This window comes from Centruroides vittatus, unplaced genomic scaffold (genome assembly GCF_030686945.1).
Source record: "Centruroides vittatus isolate TY-2023 unplaced genomic scaffold, ASM3068694v2 contig_854, whole genome shotgun sequence".
Classification (NCBI taxonomy): domain Eukaryota; kingdom Metazoa; phylum Arthropoda; class Arachnida; order Scorpiones; family Buthidae; genus Centruroides; species Centruroides vittatus.
Window position 1 is genome coordinate 1224672 of NW_027122558.1, and position 17033 is coordinate 1241704.

Below are 17033 nucleotides of genomic sequence, written 5' to 3' on the forward strand. Positions count from 1 at the left end.
CAAAAAGAAAAAACGCCGGGACGAAACGTACGTTTTATTAAAAAAATAAACGGCGACACTTTTTACAAATTGTTCCGGACCCACGAAGGATGTAGAAAACGCGGTCGGATCCCAGAGGTCAGGCCGGCAGACGATAATTGTTCCGAGTTAAGGAAATTAAGAGGAAAGGAAAATTATAAACTAAGACCGAAGCGCGGTACCCGAGTGCAAAAAGGATATGCTTCCACCTCGTTCCGGTGTCTGAGTAATCCGGTCAACAGGTATTCGGTGCCCACCACCGGAATGCCGCACTTGGCCGCGTGTCCGCAGGTCTTCAGGTCTTCCGGACAGGAGACGATCAGCAGGCGGTCCGAGAATCTGGTCGGCATTCGAGACACGTACTGGACACAAAAGAAAAAAGTAAAGGTTAACCGCCGCCACCTTCCGAGGGAGGCCCGAGGAAACGGATAAACCGGAAGAATCGCCACGGCACGCGCCGCTTCCGAAAGGAACGGGGGCCGTCCACCGGACACTGGGTTATTTATCCGGCCAACGGCGCTCGAATCCTCCGTCTCGTGAAGATTCGGAATAAATTAAAGCGCGAACGAAAATTTCCGTTTGGAGAAAATCGGGACGGGCAGAAAGTAGTTAACGAGTTCGGTCGTAGGAAATTCCACTCCCGCTAATTATATCGTAAATAATCCAATTTATTAAAGATAATTTTAATAAGAAAGTCCCGTTGTTTCATTTTCGGCTTTGCCACAATCGCGGGACTCCAGTGTTTCTCTCTTCGCCTTGGGAAGCGCTACTCGGACCACACGGACCTTTCCCCGACCGAAGTCTCTCGTAGCCGGGCCCCGCGGTATACGTCGATCGACCAAAATAACGGCCGTTTCGCCTCTATTTTCGATCTAACTTCCACGCACGTACTGTACCGGTACGTATCTATCGATACGCCAAAGACGAAAAACTCCGGCCCGAATTTAAACGGGAAATAAATCCGGCAACCAGTTGCCTAACTTTCCCGCCCGTTCTCACATCTCGTTTTAAAAATAACTTTTATATTATTAATGGTTAGTAGTAAATAAAATTGCCCGGCCCCATCCGTTACATTTTGTTAAGAAAACTTTCCGTATTTTTAATTATTATAAAATGGAAAAAGACTTAATTTTAAGGGGACGGACGGGTTTTACGAAAGACTAAACGACAACCGGTAAAATCTCGGTTAAGTCCGACCCCTCCGGAGATACGACGCGCCACCACCCCGTCTCGACCTTTAACCGTCGGAATATAGTCCGAACCCGGGGCGGTCTCTTCTCCCGACGTTAATCTCGGGTTACGCCAAACGGAAAAGGCAGGGTCCGAATCCCGACGAATTTGCCTCGTCCTTTAATTATTTCCCCGGCAACGGATACTTTCGGTTCCTCCCGTCGACCAGGACCGGGAGAAATTTGGCGTAAATAAAGACGGCACCCGTTAAGTCTGGCCAGGGAAACCCGACTCGGATATTCGGACGGGAGAATTTCTAGCCCGAGTCCGAACGGCAACGTTTACTTACGACTTTCCGAAAAGTGCCAATAAGTATTTTACCAAATCGACGTCGGGAAAGAACCGTACTAAAGGGACTTTGTACAAACGTATTTGCGACTTCTTAATATTTCCGGACGATAAACACCGTTCTACTTTCTTTCCCGTCGACCGACGTAATTATTTATTTATCGCCGTTTGACGGGAAGAAAATAGGGGTAGGGGTGGAAACGACTCGGGCTTCCGTCGATTTATTTTAACGATTTTCTACGGAATCGAACCGAGAAGTCGGTAACCCGGCCGGAAGGAGAGCGAAAGTGCCACCGCCGTTCTCTTTCCAACGCTGCGGATAAAGCCAAAGCGGAGAAGACAGGTAAATAAAGCGCCCCTTCTCAAACCGGCATCTCCCGCGCAACGTTGCCTCGTCTGGTCCATTAAAGGAAAAAATAAAAATAAAAATCCAGCGTTTATCTGGACTTTGACGGTCGGAGGAAACCCGGCCCGCCGGATATTCCGTAAAACCGTTTGAGCGCGACTCGGCCAAAACGGCTGCGGTTAGATCCCACCGCCCGGATCGAAATAAAGAAACACCGGATGTATTGTCCGAGCGCGGCGTATCTTCCGCAGTTTTACCCGCGCTTAAGCTATTAAGTCCGTATTATTTTGTAAAATAATTTCAAAGGTCTAATTCCCGCGCGGTAGAAAAATCTCCTCTTAACAGGCATTTAGTTCGTCGACTTCGATTAATTTAGTGGACCGTCAAAATTTCTTTCTCTACCCTTGGTAATTATTCCAAATACCACCATTTGTTTCCTATTCATTCCTGTATTTTAGTTCTTAGCGTAAATAAATAAATAAATATAAATATATATATATATAACCTATTTGTTTTCTTTAAAGCTATTATAACACTATAATTATAATATAAACGAATAAAACGTACCTTTCCTCCCGCAAATTCTATTATATCTGGAAAACAAAGCGTATTAAAAGTATTAAAATTTAGTTTTTCCCCTTTCTAAAAGCCGTATTAACCAAATATACGTGTAAAGTTATAATACGGAAAAGGAAGATTTTACCTTTCATTTGCTCCGGTACGGGTTTTACTTTATTAGTGGCGTGAATGCTCCAACCTTTTAACAGGGGCGTCCGTTGGGCTTTATCTAAGGTTTCCTTCAAATTAAATTTGTATTGTTTCTCCGCCCGGGAGTCTTTCAGCAAGTACTCGGCGTGATCTGCCGTCGTTTTAGGCAAGGAAAAAGAAATTATTTTCTGTAATCGAACCGGTTAACGTATCGTTAGAGGGCCGTCGTCCGACTTTACTCACCCACGAAGGCGTCGTCGCTCTCGCACCGGCGAAGCCATTCGCTTACCACCACCGGTATACCCTTCGCTACGCAACACATCATCTTCACGGTTCTGTGAAACTGTATTAAATCATATAACACTTTATGTATATCTTTCGTAATTTCGTTCGTCCGATGGCTATTTTATGTTTAATAATTTGAAGACAGTTCGCTCAAACAGAGATCACCATTTTTAATTCCGTGTTTAAGACAATACAGTTTCGGCGACCGACCTTTCCTTAGAGGCTACTAGCCGCCGTAATCGCTAAAAAAGTCTTTTTTAAAACACAAATTTTCCAATTAAAAATATAAATTTTTAAAAAATAGGAATTGGTGACATACGAACTGTCTTCAAATTATTAAACATAAAATAGCCATCGGACGAACGAAATTACGAAAGAAAATGTAAAATATCGTCACCAGAGGGGGTTTTCCAGCATCTACATTTTCCAGCGCTTACTACTTAGTGGATATAAAGCTGAAAACTTCCCAAGGAGGTTAGATGGATTAAACAAGATGTTCGTATGTCACCAATTCCTATTTTTTAAAAATTTATATTTTTAATTGGAAAATTTGTGTTTTAAAAAAGACTTTTTTAGCGATTACGGCGGCTAGTAGCCTCTAAGGAAAGGTCGGTCGCCGAAACTGTATTGTCTTAAACACGGAATTAAAAATGGTGATCTCTGTTTGAGCGAACTGTCTTCAAATTATTAACACTTTATGTATATATTTACGTACGTACTAATTATATAACCGTATTTTCTGCAGTAGAAGACGGTTTTAACGAAGTAATAAAGAACAGTTGATAAAATCTGAATAAAATTATGCGGAATAAGTAGCAACTTTTGACAGAACGGCCCTCTTAACCTAGCAAAATTTCCGTAAAAACGATAAAAATACAACAATTAAAACAAGTAACACAAAAATAGACGTTAAAGACAGAAGAATGCTCGTTTCGTAGTTTCGCCAAGAAAAAAAGTACTTTTTTTTTATCTCGGAATAAATGACGTCGGATGGACCTAACGGTCTCGAGTCGAACCCGTAAAAAACCATCGAACGACGGCAGGCGAATTTCGGGTCGAACGCACCGTTCAAAAATCTATAAAATAGACGAGCGTCGAAACATCGTAGGCGGTCGAGACGAAAACCCGGGGCGGGCCGTGGATCTTACTATTTTCGGTACGGGAAAGGTGCGGGACTTATTACTTAAAAGATAGGTTTTATCCGGGGCGGATGGGCCGGTGGTAGCCCAAAGGCAAAGGCGGTAATCGACTACGGGGTTCGAATGTTTGCCAAAAATAAGCAAGAATTCTGATTACTGAAAGTAAGTTTAAAATCGAAAACAGTGTCTAAATCGACGAGAGAATCCGGATAAGATCCGATGGCCCAAGATGGGTAAAAAAGGACGAAGAAGCGTAGCGACGGATTTCGATTAAAACTGGTCGAGAAAGACGGGCAACCGGCCAGGAAACGTGGCCTGGTGGAGCAATGAAGTTAGAATTTGTAATTTGTAATTTGCCAGCAATGGCGAGAAAAGACGTCGGTAAGACGGGCGGTAAACGGAAAAGCCCGAGAATGCTAATTAAGGAAGAAAACGGAGCCAGAGAAATCTGCCAGCGGCGAGTACGCGTGCCGATTAAAAAGTCGTGGTCGGCGTTCGGAGAATAAATGTCGAATAACTGGCGAAAAATATCCGGGGGAGGGGGGTAACGTAACGGGCTTTTAGATTAGGAGCCACCGAGAATGGCGTGTCGTATTTGCCTAAGATTTACGTTTAACGTCGCGGAGTGGGTGGTAATTCGGGTCGGAAATATGAAAATATAAATATTCTCGGATGCGTAATCCAACGAGTTTTACTTAGGCTACGTCTTACGTGGCAGCGTCCGGCCACCGCCAACGCGCTTCCGAGCGGAGCCAACAAACTGGTTCGAGTAAACTTGCGCGTCCGGAGTAACCGCGTTTAGTGTGCAGCGACCGTCGGACGATGCTTCTACACGCGCCAGCGGGAAGCGGCGACCGAGCGAGTTTGATCGCCGCTTCCACAGAAGAAAATGGCTGATTTTGTAGATGAAAGAAAAGAGAATGACAAATAAATTGTGTATATATGATGTATGTACTTTGATTAATAATCTTTTACGTAATTTAATCATTTCTGATTTTGTAAATGTAATGTTTTCAAAATAAAACTTTTTAAAACTTATTATTCTACGAAGACACTTTATATTTGTTGCGTATCTAGTTAGTGATAACATTTACCTTTCAAATTTACCGTTTTAATGCTTGTCGTATTTTCCGTAGCAAGCATTCGACCGAGTCGTCGCCATCTTGTAAACACGCGTTCACTCCGGACAGAAGTCGCTCGCGCGTACAAAGATTCTTTCCGCCCGCGGTCGCTGGACGCTGCCGGGTAAAACGTAGCCTCGGGCGGAGAAGGAAGGCGGGCCGTGTCTATTAGGTTCCTTTCTGGGATAACTATTACATCCGAACAAATACATATCGGACGAAAAGGTCGCATCCGGTAAAAAATCAGTGGCGTGGGTGACATTTGATGATAGGGAAGCCGTGCCGGCGCCGGATAGAATCATCGGAGGAGTTATACGATATTTTGATACGTAGCGTCCACCAGCTAAACCGCGTGCGCAAATGCGTATAATCTGATTGCGTTACACCGTTCGAATATTTTTCCCGTGGAAGCTGTCCCGTATTCGACTATACGGCGCTTCCGTTGGGAATATCCGTATACGAATTTATATTCGAATATACAATAGCAATCTGAACATTTTTTCACACGTAGTATAGAAATTTGTAATTTCGCACACCTCTTAAGAAAACAATTATCTTTCCGACAAAATACTCGAAACTACTGTAATTCAAACTATAGAAGGCAAATATTCGGTATAATGGCGCCGACGGGAATCGAGAAGGCGTTAACTTCCGCCAGCTTGCCGGTCGATTCCATTATTCCGGTCGGGCTGCAATTTTCAAATTGCGAACCTACCCATTCCCACTGTCGACAGTTGTCTGCCCTTCGTTAATTTCCAGAACGAAGTTAGCCGTAAATCGAGACCGGATTTGGAAACCCGGTGGACCGGTGGCTTCGATTAACTATGTACAAACTTCCGGCCTGGTCGGAAGTCGAGTGATTTTAAGAACAGCAGTTCGGCTTTGTGACCACGTCACAATAAATAATTGCTGGTTTAAGTTTCCGGCTCCCAAAAAATCTTTCGGCATTTTTTTGTTTTAAATATAAACGAGTTACTGGAAATCCAGTTTCTCGCGGGGAATTCGATAGTTATCGACGACATTTTCTGTTGGCAGTTTTCGATTATTTGGATTCAAAGACGCATTGTATTTGTGAAAAACTTTGTTCTAGAGAACATTTCTGAATTTGAATAACGGACCAGAAGTTCGTATAAAGTTAATCGGGGCCTCCTATTCCTAAGCTTTCCGTATCCGGTCTCAACTTTCGTCTATCTAACTCCTATCTCGAGATTAAGGAAGGACTGACGGGCGAATGCCGGTGAGAATTTATAGGTCTGAAAGTTTTGAAAATTTCGGTCCAAAAAGCATAGTTTTGAAATGTTTTAAAATCTGCTTAGCAACTGTTAGCATACAATCGTAAAAATAGTGTAAGATTTCTAAACTTTTTAGAATGTTTGTTAATTGTTGTGGCTTAATTTATATAAATTATCAAGCGTAAATCATCTAGACATCTCCCTCCTTCCACTGTGGTTTCCGTTGATGGAAAAACCAAAATGGCAAGTTCTACATCCAGGATAAACCCGATATACGTATTATGTAGTAACTTGAAAGAAGAGGGGGAAGTGTTCCGAATGGTTTGCCATCGGTAATTTATGTAAATTAAGTCCAAACAAATAAAATTACATTATTTTTACGTATGTAATACAAACGACCGAACTTTAATTTGTATCTAACGTCAAATTTCAAAAATCTAACCTTGTCGGTCACTAAATGCGTGCATAGTTTTGGATCGTCGACTATTTCGCCACCCAACTTCGTAACAATCTACAATACAAACAAAAAAACGTTATCTTTAGTAATGTTATGGATGCAAAGTCATGTAAAAAGAAATGAAAGAATTAACCTTTTGAATTCCGCTTTCGTTCATTCCGGTGAACATAATTTTAAATTTACTTTTTTTCGATTTTGCTTTTGACGAACTATTTAGATTCTGCTTTCTGGTGTTCGCACACGTTTGTTTCTTTGGAGAAGGCGAGGTTAAATTCCAAGCGCCGTTTTGTGAAGTACTAGAACTGCTGCAGTTACTTAAAGGGCGACGTTTCGTAAGTTTGGGTGATGTGTCGACCTTTCCCGCCGTTTCACTTTTCGCTTTCCTTTTTCTCGTCGAAATATTCGCTACGTTATCCCGGTCTAACGTTGGAATTGTTTGTTTGCGTTTAGTTTTTATTGGCGAATTTTTAGACGAGTCGCCGTTCGATAAATGCTCGTTTAACTTACTTACGTCCCGATGTTTTATTTGCTCGGGATCGCCAAATTCTAACGCCGTTTTTGGAGATTTCTCTAAATTTTTGATTTCTGTAATTGATGATCCACGTCTAGTCCTTCTGTTATTTGTAGATTCGTCTTTCCCTTTTTGTAATTTATTGAAAAGTTTTTCCGGAGGAGTACAATCGGCCGAACCGGATCTTGTGGATTTTTTCATTGGATACACCTGGAATTCGGGATGTTCCTTCTTCTTTTGGCTTCTTTCGCTTTTTCTAAGTGGAGTGCATTGGTTAAGACTATCTTCGAAGGAAGAACTTTCCGATTTGGCCGAACTACTCGAATCTAAACTGTCTTTTGCCGATATTTTGTTAGGTATTTTCTTCCTCGTTTTCTCTGAAGTTACGGTACAATTAGTGTCGTGGTCGTCGCCTGTTTTATCAGACTCTTTACATAAAGAACCTATTTTGTTTTCGGTTTTTGCTATTTTGGGGGACTTTCTCTTCTCTCCTTCCATTACAGGCGAATGCGCGATTGTAAAATCTGTTTCCTTAGTATTTTCGGCATTGTCTTTAATTAATTTTCTTTTCCTCGGGCTCTGCCGTCTTTCTTCTACTTTTTCGGCTATTTTAGACGTACGTTTCTGTTTTCTGGAAGACTTTTTATTTTCGTGAGAAGCGGCTTCTTTGTCCACAATATTTTCCTGTTTTAAAGGCCTAGACGTTTGCTTTTTAGATATTTCTTTCAATTTTCCTACACAAATTTCTAATTTGAGACCGGGCGAGTCGCTAATAGTTTTAGGACTCTGCCGTAAGTCATCAATTTCTTCTGTATTGGTGTTACTCTCGCTATTATTAGTACTATTTTTTTCTTTAATTTCTACGTTAACCACTTCGTTTTTAACAGTTTTTAAACTACTGGTATTTAAATCTTCTTTCTCGTTTATAAATTCGTCAAATTTTGCTTCGCCTAGATTTTTATTGTTATCTACAGTGGAATTGCCTCCTTCAATTATTGTTTCCCGCGTTTCTATTGTACTTTCTTTTTCTAGCAATTTAATATTTTTTCTGCTTCTGGTATTTTTCTTTTTCGAAATGCTTTGGCATTCTTTTCCAATGACAGTTCTTTTTATTGTCGAATCTTTTTCTTTCTGCAGTTGATCAGTTTTACTTCTGTTTCTAGTTTGCATTGGTTTCTTCGCATCAAATTTATTTATTTCTTCCATATTACTGTCTTCGATAATTTTCTCCTCGTCTTTTGACAAATGTTCTTTTCTTTTCTGAACTGAATCGTTCTGTTTAATTTCTTCGGCTGCATCATTTTCTTCAATTTTTCTCAATTTAGGTTTTTCGGTGAGACGAGACTTCTTTTCGCCTTTTCCAGTTTTTGCCGATTCACTTTCTGCGGGTGTCTTTTCTTTCTGTAACAAATTATTCTTCCTCTTCGGTCTGGTTTTCGCAGGCTCTTTTATAGTCTTATAATTTTTTTCGTTCAAAAAATCCTCATTCTCCTCCGTTACCGCAGATTTTGTTTGTTTATTTTCCACCCACGCCGTCGACGAGTTATTTTTCGTGTCTGATTGAGAATTATTGTTTCCCTTAATTATTATTTGATTGATTTTTGAAGGATTACTATTTTCTTTTTCGGCTTTATTTTTATTCGATTCTTCTGTAAAGGACCGAGCTGTTCCTTCATTTATATCTATAATTTCTTTCTGAATTACGTCACTTGTTACAATTTCATTATTTTCCGCTACTTTGTTTAAATCTGAACTGTTTTTTTCCATTAAAGATGCATCGCCTTTTTCATTTGTTAATGTTTTTATAAGATTATTGTTTTGTGATACAACACTTTTATTTATTTCTGGTATTGTTACTTGATTTCTGGGTGTGTCCCTCTGTTCTAGGCAACAGTAATTGGTTTCTTCAATTTGGTTCTTCTCAAGTTTTTGAAAAGAATCTCTCTCCAGAATCAAATTGTTGTTACTACTGTCATTATTAAGATTTGACCCTTCATTTTTATTTAAATAATTTCTCTCTTCCGCAAGAGAGGAATTATTCTTGACATTTTCTTTAACTGATACTTTTTCCTCTTCTTTATGGCCTAAATTTTCACATTTTTCAACTTTAGAAATTTCTATTAAATTATCTTCCAGATTACTATTATTAGTTTCTGTTATTTCGTTATATATTCTTCCCGATATATTCTCACTTTTATCGAAATCTTTGGATTTATTTGATGATTCGGCAAGTAATTTGGATTTTTCTAACATTTCTTCTTCGCTTTCGCTTAAAGATAAGTCTAGCAAGTGAGGTGGTGTTTCGGCAACGTAATCGTCGGGCACGGGCGGAATTTCACTATCGTCCAAGTTGGTACTTTCTATATTATCTAAATACGTTTTACTACTTTCTATTTCTTGTGTTTCTGCTAAATAATCACATTCGTAATCTAAATCGTCCGTCTGACTTTCCTGTGGCTGCGTAGACATGCATAAAATATCATTTAAAGAAAAATCTGCTAGAGTTTCTTCCATTAAGAATTTTGATTGCTGAATATTTATTAAAGGAGTTTTTAAATTCTGATCCTTTGTATCGCAATCCGGAGAAATACTTGCCAAATTTTCACGCGATTTTAATATCGAATCCAACCGTTTTTCTTCAGATTCAATACCTTCAGTTTTATTTGCAAGTTCACACGTTTCTTTATCGATTGAAAATTTATCGTCTATATTAGGTTCTATATTGGATGAATACGCTAGAGTTTCGGCATCAATTATTTCATCGTATTTACCGTCCCGATCAACTTTACTATCTTCTGAAAGTTCCTTATCTTCTCGATTACATGTTTCGTTGTTTGCTAAATCATCTTCCACTTTATCTATAAAATCGTTTAAGTATGCTCGAGTTTCGACATTCAATAGGTCTTCATCTGCGCTGGTACTTTGAGAAATGTTTCCAGTTTCCTCATTTAAAAGGTTCGATGAAACATTATTAGATGTAAAATTTGTATAATTATGTGATGCATCCCTATTTAAAATATTTTGATTTGGATCTTTTAGTAAACTTTCATCATTTGAACTGTCATCCGAACTTGTATCAAATTTCTGTGTTGGTGCATTTATTAATTTATCATCGCTTATATCATCGTCAAAATTGGGACGGTCACTATAGTGTTGTGTTGGCGCATTCATTAATTTTTCATCATCTGTTATGTCATCATCTGAAACGGGATGATTATTATAGCACTGGGTGGGGGCATTCATTAGCTTTTCGTCATCTGTTTCGTCGTCGTCGTCGTCGTCATTAGATTTTAAACAACTCTCGTAACATTGTGTTGGTGCATTCATTAATCTTTCATCATCTGTTTCGTCGTTGTTGTCGTCAGATTTTAAACGACTCTCGTAGCATTGTGTCGGTGCATTCATTAATTTATCATCCATTGAAGTATCTTCATCTGAATTAACATGACTTTCAAAATGCTCTGTTGATGCATTTATTAATATTTCTTCTCTTGTAATATCATTATCTGACTGATTTGCTCTTTCGTGTGGCAAAACTGATTGATCTGTAAGTGTCTTTTCATCAGTATTTTCCTTTTCATTGCGGAAAACAGTATTTAACTGTTGATTATCGATACCTTTTTCATTGACAAATGTCATGTCGGCATCAATGTCTTCTTCCACTGTATAGCATTTTTTTCCATTCGTAATCATTGATTCTGATCCTGTTTCAGATTCTTCATCTTCAACCACGCTTTTTTCTGCTTCTTTTGATAATGCAGAAAAACATTCTTCCTATAATTCAAATTTAAATTAATTCACAATATGTTTCTATAATAATTAAACATAAATGTAAATGATACATAATAATATTGTATTTTACATAAATTTAAGTAAATTTTTCAATATCTTTGTATAATATTATAAGAAATGTTTTAAAGACGACTTTTTCAAATGAAGTTTCAGATATTTTTTGACAATCTTTTAATTCTAGCTGAAATAAAATATCCAAACAAGACAGCAAGAATATTCTAACCAATTTTTTTTTTTTATTTTACAATTTGAATTTTAAATTTCATTTATAATTTTGTTATATTATTATCTACTTAGGACTTAGCATTTTATTAAGACTTATTACACTGGTGTTTTCGTTTCTGCGAAAAGAGGAAGTCTTATTCAGAAAAAACAATCTTTATTTATCACCTGGATTTTTCACCAGTATAACAAGCTTTAATAATTGCTAAGTAGATAATAATATAACAAAAATAGTACAAAATAAGGACATATAAGTGAATTCTTTCAATTGCCTCTATTTATTTTTTATAAAAAAATTATTATTTATTATGAAATTAGTCTCAAAAATATTATTATTAAACTGTAATTAAAAAAATATATAATAATATATCTATAAACCAAAGTAAATGCATTCTGATAATTTCTCTTTGAAGTGTTGTACACTAATGACTTTGAAGGAAGTGAAATGAAGCCTAGTATGTGTAGTTAACTGAAATAGTAAAAAAAAAAAAAATATTCTTTATCATCAAAAACAAACTACTACTAGGACAACTCTTCAATCATTAATAAAGTTGTTACTATGAAACTATCTATTCTTATCAATATGCCTTTGCTTTGACATTCTCTTCTGTGAAATTTTTGTCTAGCATCCTCTCTAATACTCTTATTGCAGTAAGTAGCAATTCTCTCAAGTCTTTAGTCATGCAACTTCTGGTTGTAGCTTTATTATGCCATATATCAATTCACTGTGGTTCTCTATTTTTAAAATCATTCTATCTATATTCGGTTTATGGCGTCTTACGTTGCTTTCCGACCTCCACGAACTCTCTCCGTCCATATGCCATTCCTCTTTAATCCTGTTTTCACTAGGTGCTAACTTTACTCTGTTGTACCAAGTTTGTCTGGGTCTTCCTCTCTTTCTTTTTTTGTGGAATGTATTCCATTGACATTTTGGCCTCTCGTCACTCGTTCTTTTCACGTGCGCCTCTCGTCACTCATTCTTTTCACGTGTCCAAACCAAATAAATTGTTTCCTTTTTATTTCTTCCAAAACCGTCTCCTTCAATCCCATTAGGTTTTTGATTCTTTCGTTAGTTATTCTTTCTCTTTTTGAGATTCTGCACGATCTTCTCAATGCATCCGTTTCAAACGTTACTTTTCGCTTCTCTTCCCCGGTCATTCTCCGTGCCTCTGCCCCGTAAAACATAATGCTTTTAACAATAGCATTATATATTTTTTTCTTTTCTAGTTATTTCTTCACTCCACCATATTCCATTTAATCTCTTGACTGCTCTCTTACCTTGTGCTAATCTTGTATTAATTTCTAATGTATCTCTTTATCTTGATGAATTTGTATTCCAAGATAATTATAATGTTCACATCCCTCAATCTTTTCTCTTTCCAGTTCCGTGTGTTTTAGTCCCTCCTATGCATAAATACTTTGTTTTACTCGCGTTTATATATAAACCTCCTTTAAAATATTCCTCTTTTATTTTTCTTGTCGTGTATTCTAGATCATCCTTATCTTCTGCCATTACCACCTGATCATTTGCAAATTGCAATGTAAACATTGGTTTACCATTAATATCTATTCCCATATTACAACATTTCTTTTTCCATATTTTCAATACTCCTTCTATGTAGATTTTAAATAAAGTTGGTGAGATACAACATCCCTGTCTTAGTCTTTTTGATACCATAAATCCTTCTGATATTTTTTTTTTCCAATTTTTATTTTCATTATGGATTCTCTATATAATTCTTTAACTGCTTTAATAAGTGTGTTATTAACATTTATCTCTTTTAATGTCTCCCGTAATTCTGATGTTGGGACATTATCGTATGCCTTTGTTAAGTCTATAAACAACAAATGAGTTTCCTGTCCTGTTGCTAATCTTTTTTCCATAATCTGTTTTATACAGAAAATATTGTCCATACATGATCTTCCTGTTCTGAATCCACTCTGCTCTTCTTTTTCTTTTGTTTGATATTCTTCTTCGATTAGATCTATTATTATTCGTCTATATAATCTATCAAATGTTGCTGTTACTGTAGTTCCTCGATAGTTCTCACATTTTTGTTTATCTCCTTTTTTATAGATAGATGTCAAAAAGTCAATTTTCCATTCTTTTGGAATGTCTCCTCCATTAAGGCATCATTTGAATAATTTTGTTGTCATTCTAAAATAATTTTTCTGTTCCATTTTGTTTTATCAGTTCTGCCGGTATTCCTCCGGGACCACTTGCTCTATTATTCTTCAGTTTCTTACATGCTTGTTTAATCTGTTTTGTCTCTAAATGAATTGGTACATCCTTTTCTATGTTTATATCGTCTGTCATAAATTGAATTCTATCTCCTGTTAATAAATTTTTACAATATTCTTCCCATTGTTTAACTGAGATAAACTGTCCTTCATTACAATTACTTTTATTTCTAACATTTTTTAAGGAATTTCTATGTTTCAGTGCATTTTCTTCCTCCTACATATGTTTCTATTTCTCTACAATTTCTATCCCAACCTAATTTTTTCTTTTCCAAAATTAATTTTTTTTGCTGATTTTCTAAGTTCTTTATATGTCATTCTATCCTCTTCTTTTTTAGTGTTCATCCATTTTAAGTAAGTTACTTTTTTTGTTGTATCAAGTTTTCTACCTCTTTGTCCACCAGAATTTTTTAAAAGTTTTTTCATGTTCTTTGATTTGTCCTAGAGCTTCATTTGTTGCTTCGTGTAGTGCTTTTTTTATATTTTCATATAATTCTATAGTGTTATCATATTTTTTCTCTTTCAATTTTTGATCTAATCTTGTCAGAAACAGTCTTCTCGTACTTTCTTCTGCTAAGCTTTCGAGATTAAATTTAAGATCTTTGATTACTTCCATTTCTGTTCTTTCTTCTTTCTGTGTCTGTATTACTCTTCTGTAAGGAATAATGATTTTTGCTCTTACTAGATAGTGGTCTGAGCTACAGGTAACACCTCTCTGTGCTCTTACATCTAAAATTTTAATTTGGGTTCTTTGCTTTGTAATAACATAGTCAATGATTGATTTCCACTGCCTGGTATGTTGAGTCCCAAGTATATTTATGAATATCTTCGTTTAAAAAACCCATTACCTTCATGGGTTTCATCCTCATTTGATGCATAAATTCCAATGATAGTAATTTGTCTTCCAAAAATATTTAGGATAGCTTTCATCATTCTTTCATCTATTGTTTCAAAGTTGGTAATATTTCCCTTAAATTTCTTTTTTATCACCATGGAAACACCACATTTTGCTCTTTCTTCTTTTGGCACGCCAGAGTAAATATGTACATCGTCTTTCAGTTCTTCCATTCCCGACCCTTTCTTTTTTGTTTCTCTTAAGATCACAAAGTCAATTTTCATTCTTTTTATTTCTTTAACTATCTCTTGTCCCTTTGATCTGATCCCTTGTACATTCCATGTAGCAAAATTCATTGTCTGTTTACCTTGCCTTAGTCATTTACCATATAATTCATCCGGTTTCATTTTTCTGGAGCTTTCTGTTGCAGTGTGATTTTTTTAAATAGGAAATAGGGTGCAGGCCTATCGTCCATGTTATCAAAAAAATGGTTTCGTATTCAAACTTGATAACCTTACTTCTAGAATACACTCAAACCTGTTTTTGTGTGGTCTTTTATTTGTATGATTTGTTTTGTGCGATATTTTTTGTGCGGTATATGAATTTCAATCAAATTGGTATACCGCACAAAAAAAAATTGCACAAAAACAGGTTTGAGTGTACAGTTTTTAAAATTAATCTTGTAATATTAAATTTTTAATATATTTTATTAAATTTATTTTTTTTTTTAAATATTCTTTGCATAGTGTTTATAAGCAAATACATTCATTGATGACTTTACGTCGGAAATAAAGTCAAAATACACGGCTCATTACCTAGTAAAGCGGGATAAGGAAACCAAATAAACATCACCAGCAAAAGTAATGTATTTAAATACTGTTAATATAGATATTTTCAAACAATAAATTGAAAATAATGATATTAACAACACATATAGAGTTATACCTGATTTATCATTGATTCAGAACCTGTTTCAGAGTCTTCATCTTCATTTCTCTTCTGTTTTTGAAGAAAAATGAATAAATAAAACAGTTTTAATTATTCATTCAATAGTAAAATAATCAAATGAATAAAATACTGAAAATAATTGAAATTTTATTGTTTGAATTATGTGGAATATCTATACTACTATAAGAACATCTTTATTCAACTGTTAATTACTCAAAAAGTGAAAAGTTTTCTAAATTTAATACTTCGTCAAACAAGTTATAAAATGAAGAACTAATATAAATTGTATTCTATTTGCTCAAAAATGCAATTTAATATAAGCAGAATCAAGTTTATATTGACTTTTCAATACCTTAGAATTACATAAGATTTTATTAAATGTCCTTAAGATAAAAATAAATTCATAAATTAAAAAATTTTCAATTTTGTTAAATGTCATCTTCTCAATTTCTGAACTGTTAACAACAACTGAAATCAACAATTTAATATAAATTATTATTAAAACAAAAAATTTAAGACTACTTTAATAGTTTTGTTGCAATTTTTTCATATAAATAACAAAATACAGTAAACTCCTAGAGTTAATTATTTAGAAAAAGTCTCTATTTTTATATTATGACTAATTAAACAATGCAGTAATTTCTTAAACATTTCTTAGTTTTTTTTTATTTAAAACAAGAATTTGCCACTCAAATGATCAAATAACTGTCAGCCAGTCAAAATAACATTACTATAGAGTCCCACAAACTTGACTTAACGTGGACTGAGAGGGTGACAAGTTACTGAAAATGACAAGTTTTATGACACAAAGACGATGCTAGACTAAATAGTGAAATTTTCGTAAATGTGTTATATGTACAAATTCACGTATGTATTAACTACATACCAATAGTGACTATTTCTACTTCTAGTTAAATTTTAGTTTAAAAAACCACTGGCTATTTGGTGGCTATTTTTAGTTAGTGACGTTCGTGCGTTGGCATTTTGCAGTGGCACCTTAGAAAAAGGATTTATTCTTTGTTAACAGGTGGAATTGATGCTATTATCAAGTGCCATTAGTGAATAGCAATAACTTACTATTTGATTCTAGTGTTAAGTTACAGAAGCAGAAATTATATTATGTGTATTTTTTCTGAATGACACGAGTTTTATGGAATGTCAAGTTATCTAGAGTCGAGTTTCCGGGACTCTACTGTATTAAAAAATATAACTATAAAGAGGGTATTTTTACAAATTTAAATTATGATAATAAAGTATTGTAAATTAAGGACTCCCAAAAGGTGACAAATAATAAGAATATTTATTATACCATATTTTCCCAAAAATAAGACGTAACCGGAAAATAAGCCCTAGCATGATTTTTCAGTATCTTGTAATATAAGCCCGACCCCTAAAATAAGTCTCAGTTAAGATCATCAGCCAGATGGTCATATTTAATATGTCTGTTGCAACCCACGATGGACGTATTGAATTATAAATTAATAGTATTAATATATAATTAAATATAAATAAATAATATTATTGACATTAATACTTAAAATAAACGATAACATAAATTATAATTAAGTATTTGTAAATCGCAAGCGAGTGCCTTTGGACAAGACATTCCCCGAAAATAAGACCTAATGCGTCTTTTGGAGAAAAATTAATATAAGACCCA

The 17033-nt window shown here is 35.6% G+C and overlaps 1 protein-coding gene across 2 annotated transcripts in view; it reads right to left on the reverse strand.

The window, feature by feature from the left end:
- Positions 1-14: 14 nt before the first annotated feature.
- Positions 15-17033, reverse strand: part of LOC136982557 (GRIP and coiled-coil domain-containing protein-like) — a 45191-nt gene continuing 28172 nt past the window's right edge. The window contains exons 7-13 of one of the 2 annotated variants that reach the window (XM_067279056.1): positions 15371-15424; positions 6958-11109; positions 6810-6878; positions 2834-2933; positions 2586-2741; positions 2450-2475; positions 15-380 (exon numbers count right to left, since the gene is read on the reverse strand). In XM_067279056.1, coding sequence (XP_067135157.1) covers positions 174-380; positions 2450-2475; positions 2586-2741; positions 2834-2933; positions 6810-6878; positions 6958-11109; positions 15371-15424 — 4764 coding nt within the window. In that variant the 3' untranslated portion in view covers positions 15-173. The remainder of the gene's footprint in view (positions 381-2449; positions 2476-2585; positions 2742-2833; positions 2934-6809; positions 6879-6957; positions 11110-15370; positions 15425-17033) is intronic. The other variant, XM_067279057.1, reaches the window with a different exon arrangement.